We start from the raw sequence: 15,045 nt of genomic DNA, 5'->3' as shown, positions 1-15,045 counted from the left end.
TTTTTTTTTTTTTTTTTTTTTTTTTTTTTTTTTTTCATCGAGTATGAATTATTATCTCTCTCTTGTATGTAATTTATTTAGTAACATATGTGTGAGACGTGACGTGAAATTTTCAAACAAAACCGCGTAAAAAAATACACAAAAGAGATACGCGTATTACGTAATATCACGTGAATCGGTGACCTATATCTTCACGGTGAAACGGCATCATTTAAATTTCCTAAATGATTTATACTACAAATACAAATTGCATATTGTTCCAGTTTCCTTCTTTTTACATTAATTGCAAAAAACGATAAAATATAAATGGCACGTCCCTTTGACAACGTGATACAACAAAATTTGTGACGCAATAATAATGCCCTACATTCGCGTTATTATTTCTGCTTTCTAGAAGCTTGCTTTTTTGTAATGACGTTATCAGTTTTCGCGTTTTCGGCTAACTCGTTTCTCCACAAAATCGCGAGGTACAATTTCGTGATTTTCATATCGAACGTGCCATCTCGATCGATAGTTTTAATCTACGGTCGTAATTGTTTAAAAGGCCACGTCGCGGCGATGTTAAAACTATCAACATTTGATGCTGTTTTTCCGAAAATCAAGTTTCCAGAATTGGCACACTGAAATATGTCGGCGTATTGGGAGGTTTCGCATACCGTTGAATGAATTTAACTGCTTCGAGTCAAACCATGCGCAATTTTGAGGGAATTACAAGTAATTGTAATGCAGATAACGCGACGGTAATTCGGTGAAATGCGTGTGATGTCATGATTATGAATTTATATAGAAATTAATAATTGAGTGGACGTATGCGTATGCACGTGCGGGGAATTATGTCGATTCCGACATGTGCACGAATATTACATTTATATCCGTTACTGGCAATCGCGTTTGACAAACGTTCGACGTTTGTATTATCCTGCAATATTCTTTTGCAGGTGTAACAAAATTGGGTTAAAGCAATTCAGCTGCGTTGATAATCCGGGATAGAACAGTGCGCGGATATAAATTGCATAATCGTAAAACCGAATGGATAACACGTGTCTTTCGATCTGCTCCCCTGACCTTTTCGAAATTTTTTACTCTGTTAACATTTACATCTCAGCGATCTCTATGCTCATTTCTCTTTTAACGATTTCTTTATTTGTATAGGATTTTTTCAAAATTTATATTCCAATCTATTTCGTTAAAAGTTAAAAAAAGTATCACGGATATTTGGCCGTCATTGTTTTTCTTTTCTTCTTGTTTTTCTTTCAATATTTTCATCTCGTATAATTAATCTACAGTTACTATAAAATCATATTATTCTTTTAATACTTGCTTAATCGTCTAATTTATCTTATATCTTATATCTTATGTCTTAACGATTATTATATTTCGCTAATTGTTAAATGTTAATAAAAATGAGAGAGTCAACATATATTTTCGATTCTTTTTAACTTGTTGTAAAACTCCGATTACCGAGGAAGATTTGAAAAATCGATAGAATTATTTCCTCTCCATAACAATTCGAAATAATGTTGTTCTCGAAATTTTACGGTCGAGTAATTGGTGTAATTTGTCCTTCCGTTCGCCCAACTGTTTGGCAACGCACACCAACTAAGCGCTCCATGCGAGTATCTCGCTATGCAGTCTCGCAGTTTTCCCCAGATATTTACTCTGGTGAGGTAGATGCCGAGCTAATTGAACAAACTTCGGATCTCAACTGCAAGGCTGCGGTTAATAGGGGCTCGCGCGAGTACTGGAAGATGAGGGCATGATATACCTACCTACGCGAACTGGGCAAAATGGGACAAAAGGAAAACTAGCTAAGGTCCAACGAAGATTTGATGTTAATATATTTTTTCGCATCTCTTCGCCCTTCCACCTTTACTTGGCGCTTTTTCCTAGAACGCGGATTGTAATATTAACGACGGCGAGGCTTACAACAAGCATCCTCCAAGACTTGTCTCTGTGTCTCCGGTTCTTAAGACCCTCCCTTCCCCTTCCTCCTCACCCTCACCCTCACCCTTCGCTCCTTCTCTCTTCTTTTCCTCAGCGAGTTTTATGCGCGTGTCGGTGACTCCCACTCGACTTAAAACGATTTGCCGAAGGAAGTGGCAATTGGAGAGGCGCGCGATGAGCGCGCTGCAAAGAGGGGGAGGACGAATGCGCCGGAGGAGAAGATCGTGAAAATCCACCGGAGTGAAATCCGTTAACGAAGTTTGTCGTGAAACTGTGCAGAGCAAGATACGGGTTTGCAAACTCGAGAGACGGTACGGCAGTAAGAGACAGAGCACGTCAAGCTCCAGGAGGGGGGGGGAGGAGAGGAGGGAGAGGGGGTTAAGATGTAAGAAAGAGAATACGCGAGCACGGAAAAGTCGTGTAAATATTCGCTTTTTATTCGCAGAGAGCGAAGCCGGCGCGCGCGTTAAGATTCGTTCGATTAATGCGTGCTTGCGAAAAGTATAGTTTTGTCTCACTAAGAACAATTTGTTCCCGATACACATATAAGTCCGAAGAGAGTAATAAAAAGGTTCATTTTGCAATTTATCATCGCTATTTCGTATTTTATCGTCCCGGATATCCTATTATTCTATTTTTTAATTTTGTTCCCGAATATTTAGGTAATAAACTATTGATCAAGTAATAAATTATTTTTCATACGTGACGTGATATAAAACTTTTCGGATGTTTGAAGTCGGAAAAAAACAGAAAGCTTTATATCATGTTATTTTAATGATTACCCATCCGATATAAGCGACAATAGTAACGAATCCTTTTTATCACTGAACTCTTTTATTTCTCGTTCGAATAATTTCGGCAAATATCGCGAAAAGGTCACAATCATTCATTATACCGAATACCTATCGTGATTTTTTTCCGGATTCGAACAATGAAATTAAGAAAACGGGAGATGTTTACGGCTACGAAATATCCGTGTATACATTTCGGATTAAAAAGAGATTTCGGAACGCCGACGGGATAGCGCGAGTATTACGAGATGTTGTTTAATCCAACGTTATTTATCCTCCAGTGCAAGCTGAAAAGTCCGCGTTCTGAAAATCGGGGAAATGCGGAAAAACGCACGCGGCCGAAACGTTGGAGGCGGAGAGGTGGGTTACTTACGATTGACGTGGCTCCGTAGCGCACTCCGATTAAAGCCCGCTTTCATTGCCCGGAGAATTTCATATCTTTCCTTTCGCGATGATATTTATCAAGCGTAATGCGCGAGCGTGAAGCCCCGGTAATTATATATGAATCCATTAACGGAGAGCGAAATGGGATTGCGAGCCACGAGATGAAAAGCGAGTAAGACGGAAATGTGCACGCGGTGCAAAAGGGAAAGAAGGTAGGACGCCCTTTCCGTTCCTCACGTTTCCTCCCTCCTTTCACTCTTTGCCAGACGTCGTGCAAACACGCTCTTCTTATTCATGGAATAAAAAAATCCGTACGTTGATTAGCAATTTTTTTAAAGTATATACATACTGCTACCGCACATGACACTCGTAGCATTTTAGCTCGCATTTTGTCACAGCTATAATTTAATAATTAAGTGCGGCTATATGTGTGTTTTGCCGACATTCCACTTAAGATGTTTTCCACGAGTAGCACGCGAATACGGCGTTATACAAACAGCATCAGAAATGTAACATCGTCGTCAGCGGACAAGCTGCGCGTCTACTCGTACGAATCATAAAAAATTTCAAAAATCCGGCCAGCTAGAAAATAACGATAAATTGAAACGTCCGTGGCCCGATGGGAATCCTCGTCAAGCACGTATTTACACTGTAATAATTAAAATCCACGAGAGCGGTACAAATGAAAAAAATTTTAACGATGATGAATCGTACAACTAGAGATGGGAGACACGATCCGCTGATACGATTTATTATCACGCGATATCTCATGATAATTAAACATTTTTTAACTGCCATAACTTTTCCACCTGCTAAAAATATCTACCTTGCGCCACGCAAAATCTTCAAACACGCAGCCATTATTATTATTAATTATGCAGCAACAACCAATATTGGCATTTAATATATAATGATTCTTTACATATTCATCATTTGTTATCGATTTATGCCTGATTTAACATCGACGTAATTCAGAAGACACTACCGTGTCTTTTGATAAAACTTGTATAAAACGCTTTAACATTCTTAATTATATATAACTTCTTTTTCCGACGTATCTCATTGACGTGTGCTAAATTACATTTATCTTGAACGAGGCGTCCAAGCTAGAATAACAAATTAAGTTAAAAAATAACCTACATCGGAAAACGATAATTCCAAATTAATTTGTAACAAACTATTTAAATAAACGACGACTGGACATTTATTTTGTATATCAAACTCAAACATTTCTCGATTTGATCGGGTCATGTATAAACGTGAAAACAACAATCGGGTTAATATGTCTAAATTAGGCAAAAAATAATCCAATATATATAGTTGTTCTAGTATTAAAAATTAAAATATCGTCAGTTTGACAATGTGGATGCTACACAAATAACTCAACAATCACGCTGTAAAAAAATGTGAATAAAAACTTCATCGTCACGAAGTTAAAACACATAGATACACAGACACATTATCGGACTCACCTTTCCTCAACGTCATCGTCCGGGAGCCCTCCATGGGACTGAATAGACCGTTGCACGTGGCGTCGCCGCTCTGTGCCACCCGGTATACCTCGGCGGAGCCCTCGGGCACCGGTCCGCCCGGCAGAGCGACCTCATGATCCATGGCACCCATGCCCATGGCGGCCCTGTTCAAGTTACCCTGCACCGTCTGGCCGGCCTTCTCGTACACGAAGCATCGGTATCGATCCTCGTTGCTGGACGCGTGGCCGTGATGCAGGCGGCCGACCAAGTAACGGCTGCTACCCTCCTTCCAGGTGGCCAAGCATTCCAGCTCTTCCACTGAAACAAGCGAAACAAATATGTCCATCTTGAAATTAGTGAGGCTAACAATAGCTTCGAATGAGCGTCAGCTTCGCAAAACCGCTCGTAAAGAAATCGCCTAAGCGACAAGATGGATTTCAAACGCATTCTTGACCGGCAATGTACGTTTAGTACATATCGTGTGCAATCTACACTTCACCAATTAATACATCGTATATAATAAGATTAAATTTTTTGAAATATGATATTATTTTTGGAGGGAAAGAAATTATATATTTTATAAATATTAAACCATATATAAGGAAATTTAATGAAATATATACATATATTATTTTAAAATTTATTCAATAATATTTGTAGAATAAAGAAAATTTAATGCCAGAAATTCAAATAATTTTTTTATTTTTGTTTATAAATATAAATAATATCCAAAATAATTAATTTTTTTAATAGAAATTATATATAAAAAATTATATAATATGTATTATGTAAAATTTATGCATTGCCGGTCACTACATGATGCCCCGAAGTTCTGTAAGCTACTTCTCATCTATAAATTGCTAGATAATTTTGAATAAATTTTTTTTTTCGTTTAATTATACAAGTAATTAAGATTGAAATAATTGTTGAGAAGAACTTTCTAATCTTTCTTAAATTCTCTGTGAAAGTGCAGCGCGATATTGACAAAGTCTTTGCATGCAAAACTAACAGACTGTCAATGGCACTCAACTGGCATTAAGAGCGTTTAAATCTGTACATCGTGTGCTCTTAAAGCTTGCGCGAGTGCAGAAAGCGCGAGTCTAGCGTGTAAAGCATTTGAAACTTCGAAAGCGCATTTAGCGTTTCGAAGCGTGTTACAAGATAATGGTGAAGCACGGTTGCGGCCTGACACTGTGCGCGTGCTCCTATGTTTAAACTGTCTGGAGCAACAAAATTAAATGAATTTGAGTTTGACGCTCGGAGCGCTAAACGTGCTTTCGAAGTTTCAGGCGTTTTACACGCTAGACTCGCTTTCAGCGCGGCCGTAGCTTTAGCCTGATGTACATCTCAAAGTTTTATTCTGCGAGAACGATTCTCCGCACGGTAAAACCATCCGCTAGACAAAGAATTGATGGAAAAGCTCATAATGATGTTCACTTAACAGTCGTATTGTTTGAGAAAGCGATTCTCGAGGGGTCTCTTCAAAATGTATATTTTAGTTTTTTAAATCCTATGAGAACTTTTTAACATCTATGGTTATCGATGGAAAATCGAGTGATATCGTCGTTGGATTCGCATTGTAATTGCTTTTATCGCTTTTATTCGCTTCATTCGGAAAAATAAATTAATAAATTCCACCACCTATATCGATAATATTAAAGTTAATATAATTTTGCGCAAATTTTTCCAAATGAGAAAAATGTCACATAATCACTGATTTGCTGGCCCTGTACTTTCGAACCGCAAGATAACATTGGTTGTTGTGATAATGCTGGTAACTTGATAGTGTTGATATAATACAATACCTCGCGGCTAAAGGCTTAATGCTCGATTTGGCAGCAACTCTTTCGGCTATTATCAACCATTTGCAAAAGCACCGCCTCGTAGAGAGGATTTCGATAGCACTCCTGGAAGCGCTATTGAAGAAACGGGCCAATGCAAACGTACGAGAAAAAGCGGCGAACAAAAAGACAAAACGTGCGGGCGGTAGCGAACGTTCTGCAGCGATCGCAGACGGACGATCGCCATGTGATTTTCGCACGAAAAACGCAACCGCGATTACTGACCATTGCCCGCAGGCCGTACTTCGATATCCATTTCCATTTCGCTGTTGGATTTTTATTCGCAGCGTGCAATTTTAATGGAAACACATCTACGAGTTCATGATAATCGATAGGAGAGTGAACGAAAGAGATACATCGGATACATCGCATTCCCACGAAAGTTGAATATAATCACTATAGATAAATATAGCAGGCTCTTATTTTTAATAATTTTAACGTAATAATAAATTCATTACATTATGAAAAGCACTTTTCTTAAATATTAAATCATGTTACAGCTCTATCTAAATTTAATTTAATTTATTTATTTAATAAACTCTTTAAGCACACTTTAATAATTTATCTATTTATCTGTTTATTTATTTAACTATTTCCTTAAATCGTTTTCATATAATTTAAAACTTGTTACAATTGTTCTTTGACAAGAACGTCGAAAACGACAGAAACTGATAAAAAAAAGGATAGCAAAGGTTTTAAATCTTTGAAACAAATTTACACTTGAAAAGATAAAAGAAGAATGTATGAGAGAAATTAAAAACAAGAAAAAGATTAAATTTATGTCGATTGAATTTTGCTCATGCTTACAATTGTTGGCTTTGATATTTTAGCTTGATTATATACTGTGTTCACTGTAATAAGAAAGAGTATACATACATATCGAAATACGTACAGCAAAGAGAACGTGACTTTGACAAAATTCAAATAAGATTGTATCTTTATGTATCTGTTCTCTGCATATTCTCGATACAAGGGAATCTATCGGGAATGTTAAAACTGCAAAGAGAAAGAGTAGTTGTTTCTTCTCGAAAAGAGACTCAAAGAAAGAAACAATTACGTTAAAAAAAAATTAAATTTTCAAACAATGATATCTATCCTTTTCCTTCGATACGAATTATAACGCATCTCTTTCGTAAATTTTTAAAAATGTTCTCCGCAAAGTCATGCCATGTTATGCAGTATAATATGCAATAAAAAAACAAAAAGAACAAGATGAAAATTGTGTAAATTTAATTAGAAACTTGCTTCCTCATCATTTTATTTCACTCACAAAGCTTAGCTTCCTTAAAGCAAGCGAGTTTCTCAATTTTGGCTTCCTCAGAGGAAACTTGAGAAAAGAAGACAGGCAATGAACCCGATATCTCAAAATTTACGAAAGTTAGAGCGTGTACATACATTTCTCAAAAAATTCAAAATTTTATAAAAAACGAACCTTTTCACCGATCCTCACCAAATTCAATACCATCTTTTAATAATACTTTATTCATGTAAAAAAATTAACTCGATATCTCAAAATTTCCGAAAGTTAGAGCGTGTACAGATATTTCACAAAAAATTCAAAATTTTATAGAAAACAAACCCTTTCACCGATCCTCACAAAATTCAATACCAACCATCCTTTAATAATACTCTATCCATGTAAAAAAATTTAACCCGATATCTCAAAAATTGCGGAAGTTAGAAGTTGTACAATACATTCCGTACATACATACATACATACATACAGACATATCTAAAAAATATGATTTTTCGATGTTTTGGAATATTCTAAACATTGGCATAAAAAACTCGAAAAAAAAAATGTCACGAAAACAAAGCTTCCTCTATGAGGTAGAAAAATTGATTTCGATATAAAAACGCTTTTCTTCTAGATCCGGAGAATTTTTACTTTGTACGTGACACATACGGGCAACTATCTCGATATACAAATTCCCGTTAAGAAAACGCTGACCTATAAAATTCGTCAAAGGATCGGGCGGTTGAAAGACATCCGATAGATCCGGAGCATGTAGGTTCCAAAGATATCGTCGGACGGCGGGCGTTTATTCGCCGCAAAAATGTTTCGAGCGCAGCGTCCGCCGGCCTGGCGTCGTAAAGACGCTTCCCAGAGCGCTCCTTAAAGCGCCATTGGGAGAGACCCCTTCACCTCCCCCAGACATTCAGCGACGGACGGAAAAGGTCGGTCGGAGGAAGACGGATGAACGTAGAGGAGAAGAAGAAGCGAGGAAAGAGACCTGACGGCGCGGCGGGCGAGCGATCGACTACTCGTCGGCGAGAGCGGGAGCTTTCCGGAAGATTTCCGCGTGAAAAACGATACCGGGATTCTCTCCGGGCTGTCGCCGCTTTCCAGAGATCCCCGGCTTCCACACGGCGACGAGACCGACAATTATCGGTTCGGTACCGAACTCTCGAGGCGTGGCCGGAAAGAACGCGCAAAGAGCGAGAGATATTATCGTCCAGAAACCGCCCGTAAGTTCGCTTCGCCACTTCGGCCTCTTTCTCTCTTTCTTCCCTTCTTTCCCGTCCTTTACATCTTCCTCTCTCTGAGATCTAGAGACCCCGGAATAGAGGTAGTCGGAGCATGATTCTGAAAGCGCGTATCTAAATCACATATCTCGCGGGAGCGCGCAAAAGTCTGCCTCCCTCTTTTTCTCGGGGGCGACTCTCTTTCTTACGGCTCGCTCTTTTACCGTCACCGCGAACGCGAGCGGCGCCTTTTTATCTCCTCCTTCGACCGCCGTGTGGAGTCGGTTTTTTGATCTCCGAGTAATTTGAGAGAGAGGTGCCGCTTGAAAAAAAAAGCCTGATTCCTCTGGACTTTACTCCAGGTGCTTTCCCTCTATGCACCCTCGCCCTCGTTTTTCTCCGCATCGCTCGTCACCATCAAAGCGTCCGGCGAAAACTGCGATTTTTCGCTTTTTTGGATGCAAACACGGCTCTTATGCAAGTGAGCCACAATATTGAAAGAAAAATCGATAAATTAATTATAAGAAATAACATATATTATTTATAATTCTCAATTCTTTTCATTATAATTGCGATTAATACTTGAACTTCGAAATTGTTTTTGAACGACAGAATAAAATTACTTTCGACAACAGTGTTATTTGCGCAATATGCGAAAATTACAAGCTTTTAATAATTACACGTGCGTTTCTCTTTATATTTATTTACTTTTTTTAAATCAAACTGATTCGATAGTGAACAAAGTGTTCGAGCGTTGGTTAAAAATTACGAAATATTAAAATGTCACGAAATTTTCAGAAAACATTAATCGGACGATATAAAATCGATTCTCTATGCTTAAACCATTACATTGAATTACAAAAATTTTTAAACACGGATTTCATCTATTCTACGCTGCGTTTGCCGATAACGATACATCATGCTGTACCAGTAAATCGGTTTCTCAACAGGTTGTCGAAGTAGGGAAAATATATGGAAGGCGTTGATGACGTCCCCTTTCTCGCGTAAATGGTAGGATTCAGGATGAAAGGATCGCAATATCTGTGCGCCGATTTAATTCTGAAAAATCTGCCGCCTGACCGATTCGCAACTGCTTTTTTTTTTCTCCGCAAAGTGCTCGTTAAAGGCTACGATTCGCCGGTTAGATTTCGCCCGAAATCGTTTCCATTTTGATGAGTGTTTGGAAACGCGGGACCAAAGCGCATCGAAAGTAAATCCGATCAAACACGACGAGAAAAATAGAAGAAAATGCTGGTATATAAAGCCGCGCACACGCTAGTCTGGTTCTTTCATTCACATCGTTCGCTGTATTTATACGATGTGTATAGATTCTTATAATCCGTCGTATTATCAAAAATATATATGCAGGTATTGCAAAATTACAGGAAAAGCAATGGCTGTAAAAAAATTGCAACATCAAAGTTTCAATTTTTTTTTTCTTTTTTCGGAGAACTCATTGATTTGAAATTCTGTTTCTTCCGAGAAGCAATCGCATAAGAGGTCCATTAATAATTTTATATTTTAAAGAGAAAAATCCAGAATCTTTTTCGTGATAAAACATGAAACTGTAGCTGTAATCACGATGTAATCACACGAAATAATACACATGTATGCAAGTTTTTTAACATGTTGGATTTTCTTTGAAACGTATAGCTGCAGCATGTGTACAAATGCAAATTATTTTGCAAAAAGCACCATGGACGACTTTACGAATAAATATTTTAATTCAGAGTAATTTAAATATCCAAATATAACGCGAGCACAAAAGTACGTTGCTACTTTTCTTTGATGTAATCATTAATTAGATATTCGTAAAATGAATATTCTATTTTGTTATTCCCTATTTGTGGCAGTGATAGCCATTCTAATAGCAGGATCGATAGGATTGATGAATATTTAGATATCGTCCATACATTTTACAATATAACTTGTTATAATTGACAACGCTATGATAGATTCGAAGTGGACTATATATCTCGGCAGCATCGATTATATACTGTAATATATTAAATCGAACACATGTCAGCCAAAAGTAGATATACAAACCCGATATTGACTACAAATTTAATCTCACTGCGTCACGCTATTAAATGCGAATCCATCGAGTAACAAGTGTTTAATTGAAGCGCGCAAGATATGCAAACTGATGGAGCGATCAGCGATCTATCGGGGTGGCCGAAGTGACTACTCGCACGAGACCAATCACGCTAATAAGCTCCACTACTCACACTAAACTGTGCCAATTAATCATCGATTAGGCTTTTAAACTAAGATTTTACTCGACTGCTGTCGGGTGTCCTACGAGCTGGTATTTTATTTAAATTTATGTAACAGAAAATGAGAATGCTATAATAATATGAAAATACAGAATATTCGACACAAAACGCGGCTAAAATTTCGTTGTGCAACACTCATTACGTTATTATAAATTATGTAAAATATTATATCGCGTTGTATCAAAGAGCATATAGATTATAAAAGGAAAGTATTAACATAATTTGGGTAATAATATGATTACACGCATCGTATTTACATAATTCGTAATACATCGAATGTTTCAAAGTAACATTCTTGTAAAACAAATATGTTATACAATAAATAAAATTTTATATAAAAACATACTCTCACATATGTTTAATAGTATATAAATGTGAAATTCATTCATAAAAAGATACAGGGACTTTTAATTTTTAATACTTTAGACTTTTATTTTTATTGAATATATAATGGAAAAACTATTGGTAATATTTTTGTTAAAGCAAAATGTGCGCTAGATTTGTCAAAGAATGTAGCTAGATAAAAAGAGAGTGCATGATGATAGAAAGAGAAAGAGGGGAGAGAGTGAAAAAAGCATAGACGTCCTGTACTTGTTCTTTTTTCGTCATAGACTTTCTGAGACTCAACAGTACCTTGTAATTTTTGTGTAAGTTTACACAACTACTATACATTTATTTACTTTTTCTGTAAGCTATAAAATTATCAATAAAAAAAGTGCACCGTGATTTCTCAAGAAGCATGTTTTTAATTAAACATTTTTTTCTCAATGTTATGATTCAAAGATCGCGGACCTTTATTTTTGCAACGTTAGCTTCTTCCGGCAGTCCTCTAATACATAGACAGAGTTAGTTCTCTTATAGAAGACAGATAAAGCTTTCGATAAACAAACAATATCTTACCTGCACTCTCCGAAGCGGATACATCGGGGCAGGCCTGGTACTTGAAGAGAAGTCTGCTGTCATCTGTACAGGTGTCGACGTTGCTCGGCGGATTCGAACACGTACCGTGGCCCCGGTTGTACGAGAAGGTCATGGGTCCGCGAAAAGGGCACGCTACGGGAGATGCCTCCTCGCGAAACATAGAGTATAGCAACGCATCGCCCGTAATATACGAGCAGAGGGATGCCAGAGAATTTCTACTGTGGCAATAAGCTGTAAGAAGAAATTAATTGAAATTAAATTGTAGTGTTTTATAATAGATACATTTTATGTTAATAATATACATAGATTTTATTCGTCGCTTTATGAATTCACGGTCCAGATTTTCCGACAGAAACATATCCATTATTCGGAAACATGGTATCGCATATTAAAAGCGTAGCAAAAACGATATGAGAGAAATATATTAAATGATAGAAAAAAATGGGAGGTAATTTACGTATTATAAACGAGAAATGCATTAAATATGTTTAATAAATTTATTTTAAATACGTTAAGTATAAACACAATAGATAAATCATAATTTCTCATTTCGAGATACAAACTCATTCATAAGAACATTCAATGTAAAATTTATTTTACTTTTAGCATTTTTTTTATAGTTTTATGAATAGAAAAGAGAATGATTTTATTTGACAAGAAAGAAATTTACGCATCTAAATTAATATGTGCTTAAAACATTTATTCTTATTGATTTATATCAATCGTATTCGGCAAATCTATGAAATTTGTATTGTTACAAGATTTGTTCAAAAGATATCGTGATTAGAGGTCTTGTAACATCGCGGAAACTTCAATTTTCTCGAACGCAATATCGCCGTTATCGGATTTCGTATCGCTGATGATAACGTATCACTCGTACAACGTAAAGTGAATGAAAGCCTCCACAAGCCGTCCTATTACTTGGTTCACTTCGCTCTCGGAAAAGTTCCGCGGCAGCAAATCTTTCGCTACGACGCGTATCATTTTTCGAACGAGCCAACGATAATCGCAGTTACATCTCTTTTTACGAGACTCACTCCCAGAGGAATCACGACGTTAATAAAAATTTTGCCGGGTAACGAAAAGTTCTTATATCGTCGGCGACACGGGGACGGGGGAGGGGAGAAGGGGATTGAAGTAGTCTCGGCAGCCATTGGCGGGAGAGAGAAAGAAGGTCGAGTTGGACGATGACGAATCTTCCTGAGTAGCAAGTTCATACTCGCGGTGGAAGTTTAACCGAGGATATTTCCCTCGATTTCTTTCCCCGCGCGCCGCGGAAAAGTGGCGGGGACCCCCGCAAAAGACTTCACTTCGCAAAGAGACTTAACTTTTCTGCACGCAGGTGTTACCCGCGGCCAGCGAAAAATCGAGCAAAAGACTTTTGTCTTTAGTCTACCTCTTTATTGGCGGCGCCCGAGCTCCTTCTCGGAGCGCTTAAAGCTTCTCTTCTAATGCGAATACTTTCAGCGCCTGTAGATTGTTTCTTGACACGAGTTTCTTGACAATTATTTAAAATTTATAAACGATGTGATAGGAAAATTCAGATATACGTCAATCGCAGTTTTTTTATATCAGAAACATTCGTATCTAATTTTAAAAAAATACTTAAAAAAAATATAAAATAATTTATTTAACTAATAAAAATACAATAGAAAAAAACACATATCCAATAATAATTTTTCGAAAGAATGCTGATATATAAGAATTTTATGAGTAATACAAAAGTATTTAAATTGTTTATAATTAAATTTTATCTGTATGTTAAAATATACACAATATATGAAAAAATGAAGAAATACTCGTATAATATTTTTTTTTTTTTTATTTTTCGGTGAAGAGTAAAGTGGGCCTTATATTGTTGTTCTGGTTTTAAAAATTTTGTTCCCGGTTGTTCTAGTCGAGAATACGATAGTTTTAAGGCGAGAAGCCTGGAATTAGGTTTTTACCCAAGAAAATCGAAAAATAAAATTTTTCGGTGAAGAGTAAAGTGGGCCTTATATTGTTGTTCTGGTTTTAAAAGTTTTGTTCCCGGTTGTTCTAGTCGAGAATACGATAGTTTTAAGGCGAGAAGCCTGGAATTAGGTTTTTACCCAAGAAAATCGAAAAATAAAATTTTTCGGTGAAGAGTAAAGTGGGCCTTATATTGTTGTTCTGGTTTTAAAAATTTTGTTCCCGGTTGTTCTAGTCGAGAATACGATAGTTTTAAGGCGAGAAGCCTGGAATTAGGTTTTTACCCAAGAAAATCGAAAAATAAAATTTTTCGATGAAGAGTAAAGTAGGCTTTATGTTGTTGTTCTGGTCTTGAAAATTTTGTTCTGAGTTGTTCTACGCGGTTATAAATATGTTCTAAACCGACAATTATGTAAGTTGTTTTGTTTATGAGAAAATGGCCAAAAATGTTTTTTTCTTAAATTCTTGTTTTTTCAATATCTTTTAAAGTTTTTAACCGATCAAACTAATACTTTGGAACAATGTTTAGAACAACTAGAACAACATGGAACAACCTTGAAAAGTTCGATTTTTGAAAAATGGGGTGCCAGGTCAAAAAATTGTATTTTTTAATTTTCCGCGAAAATTTTTATAATATAAATTTGATGTTTTGGAACAATTTAGAACAAGTGTAGAACAACCTGGAACAACCTTTAGAATTTTAAAATTTCAAAAATGGGGTGCTAACTTCACGCAGGTGAAGTCCCTCCGCTCCAGGCGAACGAGGCATTAACGAGGCAGATGGAAAACGAATATCTATAGAAGGCTGAGTGACGTTTCCGATCTCCTTTATACAATAAACGAGACTGATAAATCGCGGAGCGGAATTAGAGAAACCGTTTTCTAACATAACGAGTAACGGGGTTTTCTAACATCGCGTTCGTCATTACTCGCAACGGATGCGGAAGATCGTTAAATTCTACGTCCAAGAAATAATTTCAGGCGCTATGACTCACTCGGC

At 36.9% G+C, this 15,045-nt stretch overlaps 1 protein-coding gene across 2 annotated transcripts in view; it reads right to left on the bottom strand.

Annotated features, from left to right (window-relative positions):
* The window catches only part of LOC115244919, a 239,805-nt gene that overhangs the window by 46,490 nt on the left and 178,270 nt on the right, over nucleotides 1-15,045 (bottom strand). For both annotated transcript variants that reach the window (XM_029822936.1, XM_029822943.1), the window contains exons 6-7: nucleotides 12,075-12,326; nucleotides 4,592-4,909 (exon numbers count right to left, since the gene is read on the bottom strand). In XM_029822936.1, coding sequence (XP_029678796.1) covers nucleotides 4,592-4,909; nucleotides 12,075-12,326 — 570 coding nt within the window. The remainder of the gene's footprint in view (nucleotides 1-4,591; nucleotides 4,910-12,074; nucleotides 12,327-15,045) is intronic.

This window comes from Formica exsecta, unplaced genomic scaffold (assembly GCF_003651465.1).
Source record: "Formica exsecta isolate Colony F162 unplaced genomic scaffold, ASM365146v1 scaffold122, whole genome shotgun sequence".
Taxonomy (NCBI): Eukaryota; Metazoa; Arthropoda; class Insecta; order Hymenoptera; family Formicidae; genus Formica; species Formica exsecta.
The sequence above is the reverse complement of the archived record's forward strand: the minus strand, read 5'-3'. Positions and strand labels throughout refer to the sequence as shown.